Below are 24,249 nucleotides of genomic sequence, written 5' to 3'. Positions count from 1 at the left end.
GGATTGTCACACTTTCACTTGTTTTCACTAGTTCATGACTCAGGTTTACAGTAATAATTCCTTTGTGACTACTTGCATTAAAATCTTGGAATAGCCCTTAATATGTTCGGAATAGAATCAAATGCAAAATGTTCTTGAAAACTGAATAGAGGATAAATAGTACAAAATTATTATATGAAAGCAGGATTAATATTTTTTCCTTTTAAATACTGTTCCCCAAAGCCAGTGCTTGGTGTACTATGCTGTCTGTCTCTCCTTGGCCCTGTGGTGGCTGGGAAGCAATGTCCCTGAGTGTGCCACAGGCTGCGTCACTTGGTCCATTTGCTGAACACCTGATTCAGACTGTATCTTGTGGTTGATGTGGTGGCTGCCAGTTCACTGGTGGAGCCCCAGGAGTCAGGGTGTGGCCAGTGACGTTTTCATTACACCTGAGCCATCTCTGTGTCCTGGAGCCCATGGTCTCTTGAGTCTTCTTAACAGGGACTCACCAAATGTCCAAGAGCTTTTTCCACCAGGAGATTACAGTCCTAAATAGGCATGAAAATGGAAACCAGGCTGAGATGTTTAAGCCAAAACAGGCAGTAGCTTGGGGCAGTGCTGTCTGGAGTCACCCCCAAAATGGTCTGTGCAGGGTTACTGCAGTCAGAGGTGAAGAGCAGGGGTTGCTCAGCAGGTGGGACCAGCGGGGTCGTCATTCATAGGATGGTCTTCACTGAAAGAAATGAAGGCCTGAATAATGGCCTGTGGTTAAATTAAGTCAAGCAGTTATGCTTTCCGTCACTGCTCTGTGCTGAGAGTACTGTACAAGACCCTGATCTCAAGAGATGCCATGTTTCATCTAAAAATAAGTTGTTGGATTGGCCATGTATTTGCCAATTTCTTCTGTTTAGTGAAGCTGACCATGTTAGAGACTGAAGTCAGAACAGCATTAGCAGAAGATTATTGATTGCTGGTGAGGGCTACAGACTACCTTGCTTAGTATGTCATTATTTTTGTGTCATAGTCTAGGGTTTTATGAATTCCATTTTTTGAAAAGCTTCTAACCAAGTTTTGTACCATGGGGTTGAAAGTAAAATTCAGCTGTGAACTAAGGGTAGACTGTTAAAAATAGTATTTTTTATTTCCCGAGGAAATTGAAGTGTGAAGGAAGAGCAAGTAGGTATTTTTTCCTCTCTGAAGTGTTTCCTCTTTTTTCTGTAGAGTCAAATAAAATAGAAATGGCTATTACTGGGAACATTTCCAGAGGCGTACACACTTTGTATTTAATGGTGTATATGGCATTAGGAAAATAAGAGAAGATTACATCTCTTCTGTGAAAGCCTTAACACATAAAGGCACATTTTAGGACATGTCATGAGCTGCAGGCCATAACCCCATTTACTCAGCCTCTCTGAATGTCAATACAGCCTTTCTGTCTTTTTGTCTCACATGATCCGCCAGTGGTGCAAATTTAATGTTGGCCTTTGTCTTAATTCTCTGGCCAGCCCAAGGTCAGGAAGCTGCTGTGCTCCTCGATTTTCCCATGGATTAGGAAAGCATTACTCCCACTCCCCTCATTTGCCTGCTCTTGCACCGGCACTGGTCACGTTGTGGGATGCAGTCTGCGCAAGCACAGACATGGAGCTCCATCCTCTCTGCGTGGAGGTCCACCGACCAGTGTTTTCCTTAGCTTCTGCACTGGTGGCCAGGCACCTCTGCCATGTGCTTGTGTTTTGGTCCCTTGATGGGAGCACTGCGTATGTGTGTGTGTTCCCCTGGCCTGCAGGTTTTCTTTGCAGGGAAGTCCCAGGTGTGTGGGGAGTGATGCACACACCAGCTCTGTCCTGACACTCAGATGAGAAGCAGCCAGGTGATGCAACCAGAGACCTCAACAGGGGCCACATTATGGAGCGCACCTGCCTGGCCATGTGGGTACTGCCGCAGCGACCAACTGAGACTGTGCTGCAGGCTTTGCACCTGGGCTGTGTGGTAGCAAAATATTGTGAAATGCCTCTTCCTGTTGCTTGTCTGTGGATAGATAATTAAAAGTTGATGCTGTTTTGTCTGGAAAATTCATAAATGAGTAAACCTGTGCTACTGTGCTTAGTTTTATGTGTTTTATGACAATTGTTACTCTTGCTATTTTAGTGAAATCTTGTAAGCTCTTAAGAATGGGCAGTATGAAGGGAAAACTTCCAGGCTTCCATAGGACAAACAATACCTTGTGCTTTAGCTGTAACTTAGGTGCAATTGCACACTGAATATGGCAAAAACTCTCTAGGCTGTTGTGGGAATTAGTCCTGTGATGGCTGGCAAGAAGCCTAGATTTGAATGTTGGATTGGATGTGTTTTGGATTGGCCACAGTAGATTTCCTAAGGGAAGGGGAAAAAGGTTACCTTGCTAATTAGTTTTAAAACTAGGCTTCTGAGTTAGTCTAAGACAAAGAAACATGTTCTGAGGTTTGGCTACCTATTAGGACATTGGTCATGGTGGGAAATATTTTATTATTTACTCTGTCAGATTTTTTGTCCCACTGTCCATTTAACTGAATGATGAATTAAGCAGCCTAGTCAGAAAAGAAGTATTTTTTTTTATTAAGGGTTTGAAAGAACTTGTTTAGTTATTTTCCCCATTACTTTTGCATGCCTCAGCACTTCAAGGTGGTCTTTCAAATGCTGTGTTGGTGTGCTACCTCTTATGTGGGTGGTATCATAATTATTTTAGTAGTACCAGTAGGGCTCTAATCAGCAAACAAGGTTTCACTATGCTGTGTAGTGTGTGAACACATAACATTAAAATGGTCTCTTCCTGAACAGCTGACGAACTAATTAGCATGTGAGAGAGAATAGCTGGATGTGACAAACAGATTGATAGAACTGGATGGCACTGGGAAGACCATGAACAGTAGAATGAAGCACAAATTGGATAAAACCAGGACACACTGTCTCTAGTGTAGTAATTTGGTCATATTACACAAATTTAGTGTTATTTGACATACCATGTTCCCCCAAAGTCTCCATGGTAAAAGGACAGTATTGGCAAAATTAAGCTCTCTAGTATTATGGGTTGCCAGAACAGCATAAACTATATCTATTTTAGAACAGCATAAGCTATATCTGTTTTGTCCTTTGAACAAGACAGGACTCCTAAGGAAAAAAATATAAAAGTGTGTTAGTACGTTGAAATATAACAATAGTTAATTAAAAATCTTCTAACATAAAACTACACCCAAATGAGCAGATGCGTTGTAGGAGTTGTTACATTTATACAGTCTTAAAATTACATTCAGCCCTTTGAAAGCAAGCACCAGGCTGATGTGGCCCCTGCTGAAAATGAGTTTGGCACCCCTGCTTTAAAAGGAAGATGAGTTTTCTTTGAGTGCCACTAGATATCTCAGTGTGCTCCATCATCAGCCCTTCACCTGAGTCTTTTGCATTGCTGCAGAGACTGCTGACAGTCAAGTTAGGCTAAGCTGAGGCCAGATATAGTCTTCATGCTTCTTAATGTGAATGGTCAACTGGGTCCTGATTGACAGGGTATTTTTGTCTTCTGCCTCATCTGTCCAAAGTGCAGGACCTTGTGGCTCATGTGGTATTTTGAGGTGAAACATGACCACCAGAATCTGTGTTGCAGTAGCTGAAGGTGGCTGAGGAAACTGTCCTGCCTTTGAGTCTCTCATTGCTTTAGGACATGGGGAAAACAGCAGCGCAGTGATGTACACCTTCATTAGTGCAGGAGAGGCCAAATGCTGAGTAAGCTGGTGCTGGAATGGCGACGCATGTCCCTTGCCCCTCTCACCTCTTGTTCCCACTGTGCTGCAGCTCCCAGGTCCTCCACACATCTTCCCTTTGCTTCTGCCTTTGTGGCATCTCCAGTCTCCCTTAGGATAGTCATGCTAATTACTCTTCTGGCAGGAGGCAAATATTTTCTTGAGGCACACAAAAGAGAGAATGGAAATGGTAATTTTAATGCATAATACCTCAAGAAAAGCTGAGCAGAATTTGATGAGGGAAAGGGTACTTTTGAAGCCCAAAGGCATTCTCTTGTCAAATCACAAAAGCAAGCTGAAAAGAGTCATGCTATTAGAGGTTTTCTTACAAAAAAGACTTTGAGACTCCCTTATTGCAGAAAACTAGACAACCAAAATGATTTTAAAGTCTGTTCATAATAAATACTTTTTTTTTTTTTCTTTTTTTACTTCCAGAAACCTGGCTGCACTTCACAATTTCACGTTGGTCAGGTTGCCCCCTCACCATTCCTAACTGAACTCTCATGCTAAAACTGCTTAACCTAAAGCTTCAGGACACGTGTCTTCATTGTACAGCAGGATGTGATGCAAATATCCTTCTTCTCTCATATAATGCTAATCTGAGCTATTATATTCACCCTGTACACAATACTGATGCTCTCTTAGGGCTTATTTCTCTTAGGGAAAATACAAAAACAGAAAGCTGTATCATCATGTTAATTCAGTTAATTCAGTAGCTGAGCTCATTCCCCCAGCCCCGGCTAGTTCAGGTGCAGTGCTGTGCAAACATGAGTGTCCTGCTCCAGGATCCAGAGATAACATGAGATGGGCAGCACCTTGTCTCTGTACCATGCCGCCATTCGGTAGCACAGATATGTTTTTTCTCTCCTGCTATGGGCAAGCTGTGTTTTGAATATACAGAGCTGGGAGAACAGCAGGTAGGAGGGAGCCCGTGGCAATATATTTCACAGCTGTGTATCCCAGAGGTCTTATAGGGACAGAGGGGAGATGTAGGTCTCAGTTTCTGGTGAAGCTGAACTTTCTACTGCAAGTCGCTGTGCTGCAGTGATAGATCAGGTCAGCTGTGGCAAAGCTGAGCACAGAATCCTGTGCCATGAATTGCACATCCCTGCCATCCAAACTCATATATCGGAAAGTTGTTCCTTGATCCATCCAGTGTGATTAATAAAGTAAATGCAGTGTGCTCAGATTCCAGGTTACTAAACCAAATTGCTTAGGGTAACAGATTGAACAGGCTGTGTGTAGCTAAACTAGGGCATGATTTTAACAAAAGGTTTGTTTAAAATAAAAAATGTCTGTTCTGCAGGGAATTACTGTCATATAATGTAGTGTGTATTTTGATCTTAAGATCTTAGAAAAACAGATGAACTGTACTTAGCTTATATTTTGTTTTTGTATGGATTTGACATTTGCCTACAGGCATGGTATACTAAATTATCTAGAAAGAAAAAGACTTGTTCTGCTTGTTAAAATAGATAGCATAACCAGTGGAAAGAAAATGGAGACTGATAATACTGATTAGAAGCTAGAAATTTTAGAAAAATGTTAATGGATTAAAACAACCTAGACATAGGTTATGGTCAGGTGAGTTAAAGGCTGTAAGAGTAAGCTTTTGGAGTGTAGTGGGATCAACAGGATACACACACTGGAGATCTAATACTAAATATAATCAATACAACTTTGGAGTCTACTAAAGAAAAGACAGAAGTATCAAATACATATTTGAATTTAGGAATTGCCTGATGATTTCTACATTTCTTATGTAATGAGGGAGTCTTGAGGGTGTGAATCAGTTTTAGATTCTTTGCACTGAACATTTGATGAAAAAAACTGACAAATTAATTCTAATAATTAATCTTGTCTTAAATTGTGGTTTATAATTGAAAAAAAATACTGGCTTTTCTCTTGAAAGTTGGTTTTTTTTCCTGTTGTAAATTTGAACAAAAACTAGCATGTGTGGCATGATGGGTACAGCTTTGTAAGAATCTAGTTAAGATGGCCCAGGATTTAGTTTGAAGTTGATAGATTTTTCTCTACCAGACACTTCATTGATTGATACCACAGCAAACATTTCAACCTAGTTAATATTTTGTTTCAAACAGGTTCATGGAATTTGACCCAGGTTTAACCCTATGCAGATACAAGGAACGAAGAATCCAGATTTGTGGAAAAATGCTTGCAGTCATTTAAAAGGGCTAAATATGAAATACTGCATGGTGCTTTGGTGCATACTGCTCATACATCTGGCTCGTATGGGAGCCAGATTTGTAAAAGTGCAAAGGACAATACAGCCCATTTATTCTTAGAGAGGCTGTACTTTAAATTTTTTTTTCCTACCTAAAAATTAAAAGGGAATTATTTTCTTACATAACATTGTACATTTATAATCAGTCTTAGTAAATTAAATGAACACTATATGTTCTTTGTAAATAACAATTAGTAAACTAGTGACCATCACTTTAGTAATTGTATAGTTGCATTGACTAGGACTATTTAGAAATTATTATTTTTTTTTCCCATTTCTTCTGTAAATGTTAAATTCCCCCTTTAGATTCACAAAATTTATCCCAGGCAGTTGAATGGGTATATGCAGGTATATGCCCTCCACCTCTTTGCAGTAGTGGTGAGCTGTTTACAAGTCAGATAACCCTTGTTGTCTGTGCAGGGGAGATACAGGTGGGAAATCACTGAGAAGTGGTGTGCTGGCTGCCAAACAGATAAGAGCTGTGATGCTGTGTGTTGGAGCGACTTTGGCATTCACAAATGCAGGGTTTGATGTCAGCACCTGCTGTGCAAGTGTATTGGATTAATAAGACACTCTGCTTTTTTGTTCCATTTCTCTTGGTGCTTTAACATGTGAGCTGAAAACTGTAACTATACTCAACACTATTTGTATGTATATGCAAACATTTAACAGCTATCTAATACGCATTATATATGCATGCGTATGTATGCTTAGAGAGCTCTGTTTTAGGGGTTCTTGGTTTTGTAAATGTTCTCATCTTTATTGTCTAACGTTGGTTTGAAAAATGTCTTTTCATTATCCATGAAATTCCATTCATCTTTGGCTTACATATAAAATGTTAGAAATCTCCCTTTCCTCCCCTCACCCTTTGCATTCTTCAGGAAAATTTTGGCATCCTTTGAAGTAATAAATAGCTATGCAATTATTTATAAGTGTGTGTTTATAGCATTTCCACAATGTTAAATGCTTACTGCAGAAACAAGAAGGCAGAGGAGATTCTTGCCCCTTCCCCACCACTCTCTGTCCCAGCAGTAAAATGGTCTGAGCTAAAGCAATCTGTCTTACAGGGTTGAGGGCTGGGAGTGCAGTTCCTCCTGCTGGCTCAGCTTGGAGCAAGGAAAGGAAATATTTAGTGATATGAATAACCAGATTTATTCCCTCTCCTCTCTTCAGATTCCCTCTGAATCTGAACTTGCAGTTTTCCCTCTGAATTTTGCCCCAAGCTTAGGAATTGCCTTCAGAAGACCATGCAAGGAAGATTATTTGACTTTCCAGACAATTATAGCCTAGTGAGAACTAAAGAGTTGCAATGCAACTTGGTTTTGATTGTATTGTCTACATGTGTCCTCACAGTCTTGTCCAGATCTTGATTTGTCTCATGGCAGCCAGTGAACCACAAGATACAGAACGATACAACAGGTAGTGGTGTTCAGGTTGCAGAGACAACCACAAATCTAATTGTTCTGTGCTCGACTTGCAAACTTGAAGGACAATCCATCATTATCCATTATTTTTTTAAAAATAGTCTACCTATGCATGCAAAGATGAACTGTGAATAGGATTATAAGGCAACATATCTTGAAGCCAGTTTCAGTTCAGCAGAACTTAATGAAAGAGCAATTCTGTGATAGATTTTGATCTGATTTTGAAACACGATCGTTTTGATCTCTTACAGTGTAACAAAAAGCTGTCAGTGATAAGGAAGTTAGCTTGATGACGTGTTGTTCATATTGTGATTTCAGTTTTGAGCAGAGTTCAGACCACATTCTGACCACATTGCATAGCCAGAATGTACACTGCAGAGTCATTTTGCCTTTTTTCTGCCTGTTAACTGTAAAATCTTCATATCGGCCTATTGTGCTAGCTCAGATTATTGCTCATTTGGAGTTCTAACACAAGAGTAACAGGTTTCATTCTTTCATTCTCACTTTCTGTTGAGGGTAAGAGGGTGTATATTTGAATTGCTACTGGATGTATTTGATACAAGCAAGTACTAAATATTTTTTTGTCCTTTGAAATTTCGGAATTTTTTTTAACAAACATTCCAGGATTTGAAATAGCAATGTCCAAGAACAAGTCATACAGCTGTTTCTATTGATCAACAGCTAATGGAAGTAATTTGTTTTTTGTTTTGTTTTGTTTTGTTTTTTAATAATGGTAGTTGTTTACAAACACAAAATTATTTGCTTGAGATTTTCAACTAAAGTGTTTTGTAGTGTTTTTCCTTCTAATAGTGATTTTTTTTTAGTTCAGGGAAGTTTTCTGCATAGAAAGGGGAGACTTGTTGGTTAGTCATTTTATTCTTATTCTCTGTAGGGTTAGTTCAGGATTGCAGGTGAGGAGTTTCCTTGTTCATTGGTGTCTGTAGTTTCTCAGTTAAAGAAGGTGTGGGTATTAAGGGAGCAGATTTGGTCTGCCTTAATTTGTTCTTTCTAGCAGCTGTGTTGAACAGCCTTTTTGTTTCCAGTGTTTTAAGAAGGGGTGCCAACCTCAGCTGGTCCAAAAACTTTGTGTATGAGGGAAGAGAACTGAAGAAAAGGACGACAAGAATGGTTTTGGCAGCTCCCTCTGCACTTAATTCCAAAACTGAATCATAGAAAAGTCAAGCTAAGGAAGAAATAAGTAGCTGGAGGGATTACAAGAGCAGGATTCTGTTGACCAGTGTAGACATAATGTGAAGTATGCAGCTGGTCTGCCTTCACCAGTAACATCAGGATAACTTTTGCTAGAAGTTTGATAAAGGCAGGTCAGAGTAATCAGTGAGAAATTATGCTGCAGATTGTCCTTTGGTCTAATAATATGGGAAACCATCTAACAGTTCATCCCTCTGCAGTGTACTAAGCACACCTCGATCATCTCTGACACTTTTTGCCAACTAGCCCTGTAAACTGAAGAGTCCGTGCCCTCGTTACATTGGTGCCAGTTTACAGTCATCCTCTCCCCCTGCTTCTAGAAACTGTTTCTGAAAATCTATGTTTTTTTGCTTCTAGGTAAGCAAATTTCTTCATGCTCAGTGGACATGAAGAAAAATTGATCACTGTGTTCTCACAGCAATTTCTCAGGTGTTGGGACAATGCTGTTATGCCTATTCCTCCCTACAATACTTTGTTTTTCAGGAAGCGAGTGAAGGCCCTTCATTCTTTCCTTGTAGACCCTGTCTCACATGCTTTCATGTTGCTGTTAAATAGAATTATCCTGCTTAGATTAATCTCACGGGAAGAAAATAGCAAGGTTGCACATCCAGATACTAGCTGCAGCAGATGAGGTAGACACCAGCAGGTACTTAGTGTGATAACTCTGTAGAGCCAGCTTGTCATGAATCTGAAATGTGGTGGCTCTTACCAAGCAGATTTCCTTTTAGGAAGACCCTTACCCCCAGAGAAGATATGCAGCACTAGATTTGTACAGACAGTGTTTCTCTGATCAGAAGCTGACACGAGTGTCGTTAGCAGACTGGAGTGTGTCAGTCTGCTAATAAATATAGGAATAAATATAGAATTGCAATTGTTCTGTATTATTTTTCCATGTTAAGTGACTAATTTCCACAATTATCTGTCTCACAGTACTGGCTGGATCCTGCAAAGACCCTTGGTGAACATAAAGAGTTGATAAACAGTATGTATTTAACTTGAACTTAAAGTACCTATCTAAAGATTTTTTTTTTTTCCTCACCTTGTGTAATAAGTGTAGATGTATAGGTCTGCTGTGTGGGTGTAAGATTTTTTCTGAAACTTTCAAGTTTCATTAAGTATTACGATAGCCATCTTAGTAGCTTTTTTGTACTCAACTAGTAACAATTTGTAACAATTAACAGTTCATAACAACTAACTTTTACACCAAATATTTTTTTCCTTCAGCTGGACCACCATACACTCTGTATTTTGGCATTAAGTTTTATGCAGAGGATCCGTGTAAACTTAAAGAAGAAATAACAAGGTACAGTATTCACTAAGAGTGTAGTTTGTTGATTTCAGGGTGGTAATCTGTTCCAGCCAGGTGCATATTGTTGTGATGTAACTGGGTTGTGGGATTTTTTTTTTCTCGAACAGCTGAATATTTTTTGCTTAAACATGTATGGGCAGGAAGAGAATTGTGACTAGCTTCATGGTGGTCAGTATAGACAACGAACTGGAAGCCCAAGATGAAAAGGTGATCTCTGGTGCATCAAAAACCAAAGGGACTTTATGTGCATTTGTGGTGGTTTTTTTTTTTTTTTTTTTTTTTTAATTTTATTTTAAGGAATGCATTGTCACATTTGCAGTTATATTGTGCTATAATCAAGTTTAGAGTTTACTTGGATATCAAATATAAATATAGGGGATTTTCTTCTTTATTTGCCATAGCTTAAATTCCAGAACTGCTTTTCAAGAGGATTTCTTTTGGTCTTTCTGAAAATATGTGAAGGAGATTGAAGAGTTGCATACTTTTGATTCTTTTAACTGAGCTTGGCCTCTGCAGAAATGAAGGTGCACACACTGACACATGCACACACATGTGCACAGACACATACACACACGCTTGCTTGAACTCTCACGCTCAGGTTTTTCTTTTTGCTTTATTCATGAAAGGTCTCAGACAATTATTTTTAGGTTCAAAAGGAAATTTGAGAATTTGCATAGGTAGGTGGACAAAACTGTTGTGCTGGCTTGCATTAATAAATGCTAAAATATTTCTTTTGATGTCCTAGGAACATGACACAAGAGAATTCATCAGAACGCACACAGGGTTTTTCATTTTCTTTAATCAAAGCTCGCAATTGTTGCAGCACAGGCAGAATATTCTTGTAGCAGAGTGAGAAAATTCTTTTGTTTCCATGCTGGCACAGCAGGAACGGAGGTGTGCAATACCACAAGATTTAGGCTGGCCTGGTAAAAATAATAAATATAGTGACTTTGTAGGTAAAGGAGTGTAAGCTGGCCTCAATGGGATGGCCCTGTACCATGAATGTTTGAGGAAGTTTCCTGTATTTTTCCAGAAGCACTTTCAACCCTGCTCACAGGGGAAGAGAGGTGGCCCTGGGAATTGAGCTTTGGCCACCGAATGTGTTATGACCCGGGAGGCAGGGTGGATTACTGTCTGGGAAATTACTGGACAGGGGTGAAATTTTCAGAAGCTGTTTCTCTTTGCTGTGTCATAAGGTCAGTCAGTGATTTGCACTGCTGATCAGGTGTGTGAACCTAGTCAAGAAGCATTTTAGTATAATTAGTAAGCCTCTGTTCATCTCTGTGCCATGTTTGGTCAGGCAGAATTTGCACCTTAGAAAGTACAGAGGGAGGGCACAAGAATGTGATGTGCTTGTATTGACAGTCTTCAACTAAACAAATTGAATAATCAAATGCCATCAACATTTGTGGGCATTTATTCATGTAGCCTCTTAAACCTTGGAAGGAAGGTATAGCTTTTCAGAAAAAAATACAGTAATAATAAAGCCTTCTTCATCTTAGGAGGGATTAGAGGCCTGATTTTTTTAAAGAATAATATTTTTTTGGCCAAATGTAACAGTAACATATAAACCAGTTTGTGCTAACCAGTGTGTTTATTTGGAGCATGTGTTTGTTATTTTAATGGCTATGAGAGTGGAGTCTCTGCTTATTAGATGCTGATGATCTCTGGCATTACATAATTGCTATTTACAACTTATGAAAACCTGTCAAATTTGTAATTGCTTCACAGCAAAATCTATCTGGCTTGTAGGCAGAGGCTAACACTGAGGTGATTCTCATTTACATTTTCTGAATGTATAGTGAGATTGTTCACGTTAAAGGAGTCACTTAAACACTTAACAGTTGGCTCTGACTGTTCTTTGCAGGAAGGTAGTGTTTTTCAGTTTCCTATCCTGTTTTATTTTGAGACTACAGTATAAGAATGCAGGAATATAGATACCTGCCACATGGAAAATACATTTGTAGCATCATCTGGTATGAAGCTCTGCACTGTAGAGATGGAGGAGTGCTAACAGAAAGATGGGCACATATCAGAAATGCATTTCATGTTAAAAAGAAGATGCTATGTACTCCACAGTAGATGTGAAATCATCTTTGTCATTATCACCATTCATACAGGGAAGATTTATCTAGGTAGGACTGGCAAGCATAAGCTAGAAGCACTACTGAGATACTGCTTTGTGTGAAGAAACATTCAGTGTATGTGCTTTGTATTGCCTAATGACATTCCCAGAAAAATTCCTCTGCAGTGCCATGGTTCTCTAAGGCAGAGAATATTAGCCATTTCTTTAAAGTGTGGACATTCTTCCTAGAATATCTGTCACAGCACAAAATCTTTGAGATCATTAAGCAGGAACTCACTGGTGTACTTATTCAGAGGCTCATCTGGGCTAATAAAGTCTCATAAATTTGATTTGATCTTACATAATTTGTGGATCAGCTATCATGTAACCTGCAGTTTGCAAACTTCCTTGAAATCAGTGTAGATGCACTTTGAACATGCAGATCATTCCAAGGTGCTTTCATAAGTAACTTGTACTAACACAAAATAAATTATTTGCAGTGTAGCTGAATGGCTTTACATAGATAAAGTTGAATTAATGGATAATGAAAAAACTGTGTGCTTGAATGGATGACTGTTTTTTTTTAAAAAAAGTTACCTTCTCAGTATTGTCATCTTTTTATAAACTTGGTGCAATAAACTTGTTTAGGATGATGTGAAACACTGCATAGATCTGTTGTAATAAAACAGACAAAATCTAAACAGTGTTTAAAAGATTTCCTATAAATTAGTATGGGGAGTTGCAAAACCAAGCACATCCTTTTTATGATGGCTTGTTTTCTTTCTTTACTTTTCCATGTGTTTTGTCCATATTGTTTCAGTGTAAGTGGCCTCAGTATGTGCTTCATCGAGAGTAGAAGCAGGTTATGACTTTGAAAATTACATTATCATCCCTGCTATCTCTATTCCAATAAGGAAAGTATCCTCTGCTATGACAGATACAGTTAGCTGCTAGTGGTATACCCATCCATCTTTTTCATGGGGGTATGGACTCCATCAAATCAGGTTGCTGCTCTAGAGTTGATACTCTGGTGTGTGGAAGGGAAGCCTTTGAGTAAAGAAGTATCCAATACTGAGTTATCCCTTATGTTGATCCACTTTGGCCCTTTGACAGGTTTCTTAACAAATTTTCAGATTCCTCACCTTTTCTCTGCTTCCTGACTACCCTATGACAGTCAAAGGAGAGAAATCACATTTTTAGGAGAAAAATGAATTGTATCTGCACAATGTAAGTGGAAGGGAAAACTAGAGTGCTCCTCTACCTAGATTCTTTCACTAGATTAATCTTAGTTGTTACTTCAGCGTCAGCAGTGGAAAAGTCATTTAGAGAGAAATACAGTTTGTTACTGTCTCATAGTTACGGTACATGTTATGTCTTCAGTAAAGTGGAAGATGTTGGAACATTACTTGGTGCATCAGACTCAATACGGAAGTAATAAATTTGTTTTCTCTCTGTGTTTTAGGTATCAGTTTTTCTTGCAGGTCAAGCAAGATGTTTTACAGGGCCGATTACCTTGTCCAATCGATACTGCAGCACAGTTGGGAGCATATATAATTCAGTGTAAGTTCTTCTGGCCAACTGAAAACTAATTTCTTTTAATATCCTGCATTATGATTAATTTTAAGTGATGACTGAAGTATTCACTAACACTTTACACATTCATTTCAAAACAGAACAAAACTAGTATGACTGATTCATCTAAAGAACTGTAAGTAGATGACAATTCCGAACAGATAATATAGAAGCAATATAGAAGTCAATGTAAAGAAGAAACTGAAAAGTCAATCTGAAGACTCTTTGCCTTGCTGAGAAATATCATATACTTAGGACTTCATGACTTTGGATTGCATGGAGAGTATGACAAAAACTTTTATCAGGAGGTTTACAGATTTGATGATCTATTGGCAGCCTCCAGCCAACAAAGTCTGTCAAATAGAAGACTCTTTGAAAAATTACATTATGTCAATATGAATGTGCCTGTGCTTGAAGGGAGGATGTGTTTTGACTTGAAGTGAAGAATTTTAATTCTGTCTGTCATTTATCTGCATTTACCCACCAGTAGTTAGCTTTTCAGAAGGGGATGTTACATCCTGCATACTTGATAGAACTAGCAATCAATTAGAAAGGAGCTGTCTATAAGGTAGTTATTCCTTTCACCCGACAGCTCAAACTCTGTATTCAAACACACTCGGCAATCAAAAATCATATGCTAATCCATGCTGGGACCTGTATCTGTAATTTGTTTTATGTTAAATTTGGATTTCTCATGAGTGATCTGTATTAAGCAAAGATTATTTGTATTAGTGGAGTTCCAAGTGTGACTCAACAACACAATACAACATTAAAAATAATCTTTTCATTTCCATTTTACACAAGGCAGCATGACTTGTCTATGAAATGGGAGTGGACATTATACAGAATTTCATGGTGTGTTATATGTGTTTCTGGAAAGATAAAATTTCAGGCAGTTTTTATTTTTGTACAATTGTTTTTTAACTTCATTTTGGTGTCTAAGAAATATGACATCATACTCTGAAAAACTGTTTGCAATGTGCACTTCACTTCACTGACATACGTGCCTTCCCTGAAAAAATATGGCAAGTATGAAGCAGGAAAATATGTAATGGTGGTGACATCTTCATTGTATTATGAGACATGAGTAAAAAGAATGAATTCTTGGCCTTCAGTAATTTTGTAAGGTGGCTAGAGTATGGGGAGCTGATGTTTTGGTATAAAGCCCTGTTCCTTTGATTCTAATCTCAGATATTCTGTTGAAAAACAATGAGGAAGCCCATGTGAGAGAGAAGAGTTAAAGCATTGCAAAGATTTTATTCAGTGGGTTAAAGTTAGTCCTACCACCAGCAAGCATACATTTCCCTTGACTCTATAAAATAAGCACAGTCCTTTTATTTAGGGCCTGCAGTTGTTCAAAGTGTATAAAGACACCTCAGCAATGTCTGTGCAGTTACTGAAAATATGAACCCAAAGCATCAGTACCGCCATCAATGGCCTTTCCAAGGGTGCTGTGCAGACTGTGCTTTTTTCTTTTCCAAACTGAAATGAAATGTGTTTGTGGGAAATCAGTAATAGCCAAGAAGCTCTGCTTCTGCAGTAGTATCAGTGGTGTATCGTGGTGGAACTGGCAGCTGCCGAGATCTGGAGTAGCAGGCAAGGCCACCTGTTCTCCCGGAGCTTCTGCCCATGTCCTTCTCCAGCCACAGTCCCTGCTTTCGCCATTCAGATTGTGCCTGGGTGTCACCCGTCATCTCCAGGCAGATCCTGTTGTGAATTATTTTCCTCCTTTTTTGGTCAGTTCAGCAGACTATTATAGTGGTGATGGTGGAAAAATCAGTACGCATGGCACATTTTACAGAATATACCAGTTTTCCTATTGGGAATGCTGGAGTTGTTGCTGTTGTAGTTATTCATACTCATTTCTGCTGTGGGCATGAACCACATTGTTTTTATGGAGGTTTTCTACAAAAACTTCTGAACATCTCTACTGAGCAGATTATTGTCTTGTTCTAGAAATGTAATTAAATTTTGGAAAGAAACATGAGTTACTTGATGAGTCTTTTTCTTCCTGGCTCTTGAAGCCTCCTTTAGCTATGTGTTTTGGCTTGTGCATTGGATAGAAACCATCCATGGAACTTTTCTCAGAGAAGCCTATGTAGGTTTTGTGTAGTGTTACTAAAAAATTGAAGTATTTTTGCAGAGTTTCTCAGATAGATGCAGTTATAGTTAAGATCAGTAGAAGTGAGTTCTGACCAAGGTGTGTATTTATTTTATAATTGGATTGTGACAATGTAAACTGACATGACTAATGTATGCAAATTCATGGTTGTTTCAAATAAAATTATTTCAGCTATTCATTACATTATTTTATTTAAGAAATGATTTTTAAAAATTGTTTTGATTTTGATAGTGAATTTAATATTCAGGAATTATAATGATATTTTATTGAAAATGAAGTTTTGTGTTTCCTCACAAGACACTTAGGAGGACATACATCTAGATGTCTCAGGATATTTGTATCCATTTGCATTCCCACACTGACATTTGTGTTAGGATTCTCAGCAAGAATATGGATCAGCTCTATCTATAATATTACAACTTATTGTGAGGGCATAGATAATCTAAAAACTAGACTTTTCTTCTACACTTGTTATACATATGCTGCCAAAAAATATAGGTCATCAAATTTCAACTTTACTGGCTTGGAAAAAATTATATCTACCCCTTATAGAAGTGGTAGATTTTCTATCAAAACCTCTAGCTCTTTGAACCTTCCATTTCTCTTTTAAAGTGACTGAAGGCATTTTTTCTTGGTTTTATGTGTGCTAACATGAACAGTTCTATACTGCCTTTGCATTTTTTAACTGACTACATGGTTAGTTGCAAAGAGGTGGCTTGGCACCAATAGGTGGATTACTTAAAATATTTTTTGTTTAAAATAAAGCATTGAAAATGGGTAACCTATCTTTTCTTCTTGTGTCCTGTAGCTGAGCTGGGGGACTATGACCCATATAAGCACACTGCAGGTTATGTCTCGGAGTACCGCTTTGTTCCAGACCAGAAGGAAGAGCTGGAGGATGCCATAGAGCGGATACACAAAACTCTGATGTAAGAATTCAGTACTATTGGGAACTTGGCAGGTAAAATCAAATTTGTAGGTGCTTGGTAGTAAGGGAGCAGCTCGTGGTGCAGAGTGGAGGTCTCTAGACCCAAGAAAAGAATACAGGGCATCCCGCATGTCCCGCATAAACAGAAAACATTTTACATAATTGGAGTTGTTGGCTTAGGAACTGAGCAGGACAATAACTGGAAATACAATGTCTGTCATACCTAGGTATGGGTGTCTCAGAACCAGCAGTTTTAATTGTACTCCAGTTTCCTTTTGTTTTTTTAGTTAAAAAGAATAAAATAAAAATCTGTGATTTCAGTTCCCTGTTCCAGGACAGATGTTTTGCAAGTTGCTTTTTATGTTCATGCCTCAGTTTACTGTCTGTAAGACAAGATTAATAACATTTCATTTCTTCATAATGCCCTGTGTATTCAAATGAACTGTTAGGACAAAACCACTTTTAATCTAATAATGTACAACAGCACTTGGTACAGTGAAGCCTCTATTTTCTTGCAAGATCATTAGCTGTGGTAATGAGGAGTTCTTGTATCAACCTGCATGAATCTTTGTGGGAGCAGCTCACATCTCAGGAGGTACCAGGAAAGTAGTTTGTATGTCCATGGATTAAGTGATAACCTCAGTTGCGACATCTGCATGAATTAAAGAGAGTTTGGTTCTACAGTCATGAAGTTCTTTCATTTTATGAACAAACATATCTTACATAAGACGTATTGGCAGTGGTCAATACAAAGGATTCCACTGTAAGGAAGAACATGTGATTTGTAAGAAAAAAAGTGGCAGCTAGAAACAGGCAGCACTGAATAAAAGTGCTGGTCTCTGGACAAAAACCAAACAAATTCCAAAACTTTGCATTTGACCTTAAAGCAGTGGAAACACAGGGTATCTTGTGGCCCTCAAAATAGTTTGGGTTTAAACTGAGCATGGCACTACAGAAGTTCACAGACATTGAAACTGTACCTGATAACATTTCTCATGTATGAGAAGGCACTGAGAAGGTGCAAATAAGCAAGAGTTATGGTACTTGGCAGGGGCAACTGTTGAAGAGGTTGTGGGAGGAGAATATTGCACTGCAGACAGGACAAAGGAGAACTGCAGAGATCCAAAACATGTCTGTCAGTAGACCTGGGAGATTCATGCACTACCAACTTAACCTTCATCAAAGTTGGAAAGGACAGATACATTTTATAATAGAGATTGCAAAACTGCAATTCTCCATCCAGTTGTTGGAATACTAATCACCTTGGACACAAAACATGTGACTTGTATATGTATCATTGACATTCTGGGTAATCTCTGCCTGATGGTGGATCTCAAGATGCTGCTTTTGGAGCCTGTTGGTTTTCTGTCATACTGCAATTTGTACATACATTGCCTTCCCTTGATTACTTGTCAACAGAGTGAGAAGCAAAACTGCAACAAGGGTAGCCAGGAGACAAGAACTAGTAACCACTGGCACAATTGATTCTGTCAGTATTTGAGAGAGGAACAACAGCAGCAACATAGAGAGGAAAAGCATATTAGTCTCATAGGGAAGTTGGAGCAAAGAACATAATTTCCAGTAAAGAAGGCAGAGTCAGAAAGTGATCCTGTGTAAATAATAGCTTAAATACTGGATGCATTTGCAGCAGCTGTTTATGTAGCCTTCTTAAAGGCTACATTTCTTCTTCTTAAAGGCGTTTTAACTCTAACGTGGCCATACAAAAAATATAAAAATCTCCCCAGCAATTCAGAGCCACTGTTTGTACCTCCTACTCATCTTTAGAAATGAACTTCTATGTATGAAATACTTGCAGTGAGATTAGTTTTAGACTGATGTACTCTTCATGTATGAATAGCAGAGGCCGAACTACCACTCACTATGTGAAAGCCCTGCAAATCAGAGATATTTGGCTTCCCGATGTGCTGTTCCAAATATTAGACCATAGTGCCTTCAAAAATGCAAAACATGAAATTGGTTTTGAAAATAAAATACATGCCAGAAGTTCAACTGTATATAAAGCCAAAGTAAACATTTACTCGCTTATCTCCAAGTTCATGTTCCTGGTAAGTATAAAGAAGCTTGTTCTAACAAATCCAAGTTAGGTGCAATTGTGATATAACCATTTATTAAGATGAGAACAGTAAAGAACATTTTATGAGTATGTTCATCATACGCTTTGTCAAATTAATATAGAGATAATCAGAGCTAGCAATCTTCTATGTAGATCTAGATTTCTTGATTCTCTTGCTATAATGAAGCCACAGTCTGGATAGTTTTGCATGTTAGTGCTATTTGTGCCTTGTTTAATGAGAATAGGTATTAACTGAGACACAGCTCTTCAATCTGTAATTGAACTCTGTGCCAGCGGCCACATTGACCTGAGCTTTCTCTTTCAGGGAAGAGAGTCTGTTGTTCAATAATTATTTCTGTGTGGTTGCCTGATGGTCTTATACTAATTGATGCATTACAGAGAACCTTACTACAGGTCCTTTTATGAAGTAAAAAAGTGTTGGCTTTTTTCTGTTCCAGAGATTGGAAACTTAGTCAAAGAGTGTTTGTTTGGTTCAACATCACAGAGATTGTGTTTGAGAAATGAAACTTGAGAGGAAGTGCTATGTACCAGGGCACTGATACTAAGCAACCTTCATTCCTCTCTCTCAGGTTTCTGTTGTCTTTAGTGTAGTAAATCAGATTAAGACCCATTTGTCTCCGAAAGTTTATAACCTTGAAGATTAAATACAGAAGCCAGGGGAGCAGTGGTTGTGAAGAGGAGTGATAACTGTTGTAACACTGTCTCTAGTGTTTTTATACACTTATTGATCTAGAACTCTGATACTCTTATGCTGCCTGGCTGCAGTTAGCTGTCAGGGATTTAGCAGCATCAGAAAAGATAGTGAAACTAAGGTGTACGCATTGCTACTTCTGCCTGACAGTCATCAGTACTGCCAGCATTGACTTCTCCACACTTTAGTTAAGAAGTTTGAATCTAGAATGGCTGAGAGCATATCCCAAATTATCTCACCTACCAGAGACATTTGTAGGGACAGGTTTGTGATATGGTTTGGAAGAACTTTTTTATCCTTTCTGGAGTTCAGCATGGAAGTTCAGGGCTTTTTTTTGCAAGACAGCTGTGGCACTACATGTACCTTGCTTCTACTAGTTATGTCCAGATTAACTGTTTTTGGTTGCAGGTTATCTCTCAGACTTTTACATGGCAAAACAGCTATTCAGAGATTCATTCAGGATCCAGTTTTTTGAGAAAGTTTTGAAATCAAGTAAGGTGAGGGAAGTCAGAGGTGGGGGGCAGTTTCTGATTGCATAGATTCTCTGCAGCCTGCCTACTGTGATTGTTGTCCCATCTGGAAACCAGCATGACAATCCCAAGGTCAGATATCAGGGTGTGGTGACCTCATGTTGTCATGCACATCTGGAGGTGCAAACAGTGGCTTCAGGACTTGCAAGTGAGGAAGCAGATGCTCATGATGCTGGAGAAGGGATGTGATTCCTCAGTGCAAATGGAAGAGCTTGTCTTGGCCCTCTGACATTGCCTGTTACAGTCTGCAGCAGATCTGGGACTAACTGGTGCTTGCCATGTCAGCTGTTCCTGTGTTTTGAATTGATATTACATGCTGTCAGTGGGGCATAAGGAAAGCTAAAGTATCCCTGATATTATAGTTAGTTTTCAGAGTAGTCTTCAATATTGTTTAAGGCCATCAGTGGCACTGATGTCCATCTAAATGAGTGGTGCATGTCAGCTGCATGGCTATTACATTGCCTGCTCTGTCATTACCAACTGCAAAAACTGTTGTAGTTTTGGAGTGTATTGTCAGGCTGTATGATGCTGAGAAGAGTTTGTGTTTTCATACATGGTAAGAATGAAAAATGAAACACCCTTTGTAATGATGAGAATTGTTTCAGTCCCTGACATTCCCCTCTCTCCTTCGCATTCTATCTTTTCCATCCGCATTTGCGAGGACCTCTTCCTCTGGCTTCCACCTGCTTCTCTCAGAAGATCTAGGTCACATCTTTACTTCTTTTAGTATTTTTGCAATTACACTTTCTTATAAAGTATGTACCATTATGAAAAGATTTATACATGCACACACACTTATTTGACATTTGGGCCTTTTGGTACTTTCAGAGGTAGGTGAGAATAGGGATAAGCATATCAGCAGTTTTCTAAGCATGGTCAGTAAGGAAACACTAACAGCGGTATTTAAATTGATGTTGCATTCTAGCACTAATTCATTAAGGAGGTAATCCATTTAACTCAGGACTGAGACTTAGCCTGCCTGGGTACTCAGTAAGTCAATACTGCTCCAGTGAACGTTTTGCTTGCATTTCTGAGAGCCACTACCAAGATTTAAACAAAAACAAAAACTCAAAAGCTGTGCAGTAAATTTTTATAGCAGAAGTGGATAAAAGATGTCACATGTGAGAGCACTGGCATGCTGAATAGCCAGTGTTCTGCATATTGTGAATACAGAGGTGAATCACAAATCTACTGGGAAATCCAGGTCTTGAAGAAAGGGATTTTTCTTACAGGCCTTAGTTCTAGTGCTTTTCCAGGCGTCTTTGGAAAGAAGGGCTAACACCTGAAACAGTACCAGTGCTGCTGTGTGGATAAGATACGCTGAAGCAGCCCATCTCCCAGATACAAAGAAGGTATTTTAAATACCTGTACAACTGCATTCATGCTAGCACTGCTGTTTCACATCTTTCACATTGAATGTGTTTTTTGCCTCATCAGGCATAACACAAAGTTGGGAAAACCTGGAAGGTAGCTTCTAGGCTGGAGAGAATGGGGAGACAAGAAGGAAGAATGTGCATATGGTAGGACTTTTCCAGGCCTTGAGTCAAGATGTTGAGCTTTGTTTCACACCCTGAATTTGAAAGCAAATGCAGTGAAGTGTTTCCCCAAGTGAATAGTCAAAGGATGAAGCAGGAGATGCATCTTTTTGAGTTTATATTTTTACAAGATGTGCTGTACTTTCCTGATAAAAGTCCGGTAGCTTTCACAGAAGTATTAAAAAGGAGTGAAGATGAAAATGCAGCTTCAATTATTTCAGGCTTGCAGCAGAGGGTCTTACACTTGAACAATGGCAGTTATGAAGGGAAGAACAAATTAAATTTTGAGGCTGTCTGTTGAAGTCTTTAAATTTATTTAGTCTTTTTGCTCTTTTTGAAAGTAAATCCTTCATCAGTGGTGTCAGATATGTTCTTAATAGCCAGGGTTTCTTTCTCACCAGTTTTCCCCTATCGTTTCCTACCAGCGTGCAACTGATGGTAGTTTTTAGCTGATGAATTGATACTTGCAGATAGGAAGGTAAACCAGATCTTTGAAACTGGTAATCTCATGAGACAGATTCCAGACACTGTTTTCACAGTAGCAGACTTGGGTGTTACCAGTTGGTGTGGCTTGCTGTAGGCACGATTTTATGAAGACAGGAATATTTTATCTGAAGTAATGAAATCTACTTTCAAACAGACATCCTTTGTATCTTCGGCACTGCTATGGGTAAATAGCAGCCCAGTCAATCATTCCATTCCTGCTTTATTAATAATAATGTAGTCAGTGGGAAAAAAAAAGTTTTTTTGCATATTCAAACCTAAAATTGAATGTCTGAAGTGTGTTTCTGACAACAAGGAAAAGATTAGCCACCGTAGTGTCATGCATTGTATATATGATAGAATATATCTGTGGTAGGATCTTATAGCAGGGGGGTTACTAAAAGTTTGTGCCTGCTGTCCAGTCTCAGTTGGAGTGAGTAGAAGTACAGTGCTGAAAGGATAATAACAGTCTAAACAAATGGTAGGAAGGGTTATATGCCTGTCCAGCAAACTGCATTTATTAGTATGATCTATTTTAGTATGTTGACTGGAAGTGCAAATTTCTTACACAGACTTTTGTTCACAGGGGTCAGGTTCCTGCTGAAGCAGAAGCAAACTTCTTAGGGGTGGCTAAATCCCTGGAAATGTATGGAGTGGATCTCCATCCTGTTTATGTAAGTATTGTTTGAATATTTTAAACTTGGTAACAACAACAACAACAACAAAAAAATGTTGTACTAATATGGGGAAGGGTGTTTATGCAGTTTAGTTGCAACAGGATAACTTGAAAGAAAACCCTGTACTTAAGAAATGCAAAGGAAGACACATTTACAGACTAAGGGGATTCATTTAGTTATACATACAGAGGCCTAATGGTTTTCAAATGCAAGGCTGTGATTCTGTTTCACCTATAAAAAACAATCAGTTATACTCTGGAAGAAAAAAAATCACCTAAATACATAATCAGTCCAAGTGTCAGGAGAGATGAGAGAGGGTTATAACTTCTGTCTTTGGCACAAGAATTTGCACATTATTCTTGTGTAAATGACAGCAAGTGTGTCCTTAAACCTTTTCAGTACTATTGCAAAACCTAGGGTGAAGTAGCAGCAGCATGTCTGGCTTTTAAAATATTTGTTGTGAAGGTTTTGCTAAAGATCCAGAATACCTTTCCACCTTTTCTATGCTGCATTGTGCAGCATTGGAAGTTGCCTCAGCAAAACCCTCCACTTCTTTTGTAGAACAGCATGGATGTTGGGATTGGATCCAAGTCATCACCTGGAGGCTATGTGCTCCTGGTGGAAACATAGTTCTGTCTTGTTTGAATTATTGTGCTTGTGGCAGGTTTCTTTTGAATAAAAGAAAATCAGAAGTTCAAATGGGGAGATATAATGTAGATACTTCAGTGAGTTAGATGTCAGTAGTTTATAAAAGTCCTGATATCCTCAGTCAGACAGGAGAGGTGCCTGAGGACTGGAGGAAAGCAAATGTCTCTCCAGTCTTCAAAAAGGGCAAGAAGGCAGACCCAGGTAACTATAGACTGGTCAGCCTCACCTCCATCCCTGGAAAGGTGATGGAACAATTTATCTTTGGCACCATCTCAAGGCATATCAAGGATAAGAGGGTCATTAGGGGCAGTCAACGTGGCTTCACCAAGGGGAAGCCATGCTTAACCAACCTCATAGCCTTTTATGAGGACATAATGAGGTAGATAGATGCTGGCAAAGCAGTGGATGTGGTCTGTCTTGATTTCAGTAAAGCATTTGACACAGACTCCCACAGCATCCTCACAGCTAAACTGAGGAAGTGTGGACTGGACGATCGGGCAGTGAGGTGGACTGTGAACTGGCTGAAGGAAAGAAGCCAGAGAGTTGTGGTCAATGGGCAGGGTCTAGTTGGAGGCCTGTATCTCGTGGAGTGCCTCAAGGGTCGGTACTGGGACCAGTACTATTCAATATGTTAATCAATAACTTGGATGAGGGAATAGAGTGCACTGTCAGCAAGTTTGCTGATGACACCAAGCTGGGAGGAGTGGCTGAGATGCCAGAAGGCTGTGCTGCCATCCAGCGAGACCTGGACAGGCTGGAGAGTTGAGTGGGAAGAAATTTAATGAAATATAGCAAGGGCAAGTGCAGAGTCTTGCATCTGGGCAGGAACAACCCCAGGTTATAGTATAAGTTGGGAAATGACCTATTAGAGAGCAGTGTAGGGGAAAGGGACCTGGGAGTCCTAAGTGGACAGCAGGATGACCAGCACTGTGCCCTTGTGGCCAGGAAGGCCAATGGCATCCTGGGG

General features: G+C 39.1%; 1 protein-coding gene across 1 annotated transcript in view; it reads left to right on the top strand.

The window, feature by feature from the left end:
* EPB41L4A (erythrocyte membrane protein band 4.1 like 4A) overlaps positions 1-24,249 on the top strand; it is a 130,663-nt gene that overhangs the window by 49,031 nt on the left and 57,383 nt on the right. Inside the window, exons 4-8 of the mRNA XM_082074820.1 lie at positions 9,558-9,609; positions 9,852-9,930; positions 13,464-13,561; positions 16,504-16,624; positions 22,544-22,631. Coding sequence (XP_081930946.1) covers positions 9,558-9,609; positions 9,852-9,930; positions 13,464-13,561; positions 16,504-16,624; positions 22,544-22,631 — 438 coding nt within the window. The remainder of the gene's footprint in view (positions 1-9,557; positions 9,610-9,851; positions 9,931-13,463; positions 13,562-16,503; positions 16,625-22,543; positions 22,632-24,249) is intronic.

The sequence above is a fragment of the Streptopelia decaocto genome (genome assembly GCF_964273445.1).
Source record: "Streptopelia decaocto genome assembly, chromosome: Z".
In the NCBI taxonomy this organism is placed as follows: domain Eukaryota; kingdom Metazoa; phylum Chordata; class Aves; order Columbiformes; family Columbidae; genus Streptopelia; species Streptopelia decaocto.
This window is presented reverse-complemented; position numbering and strand designations above follow the sequence as displayed.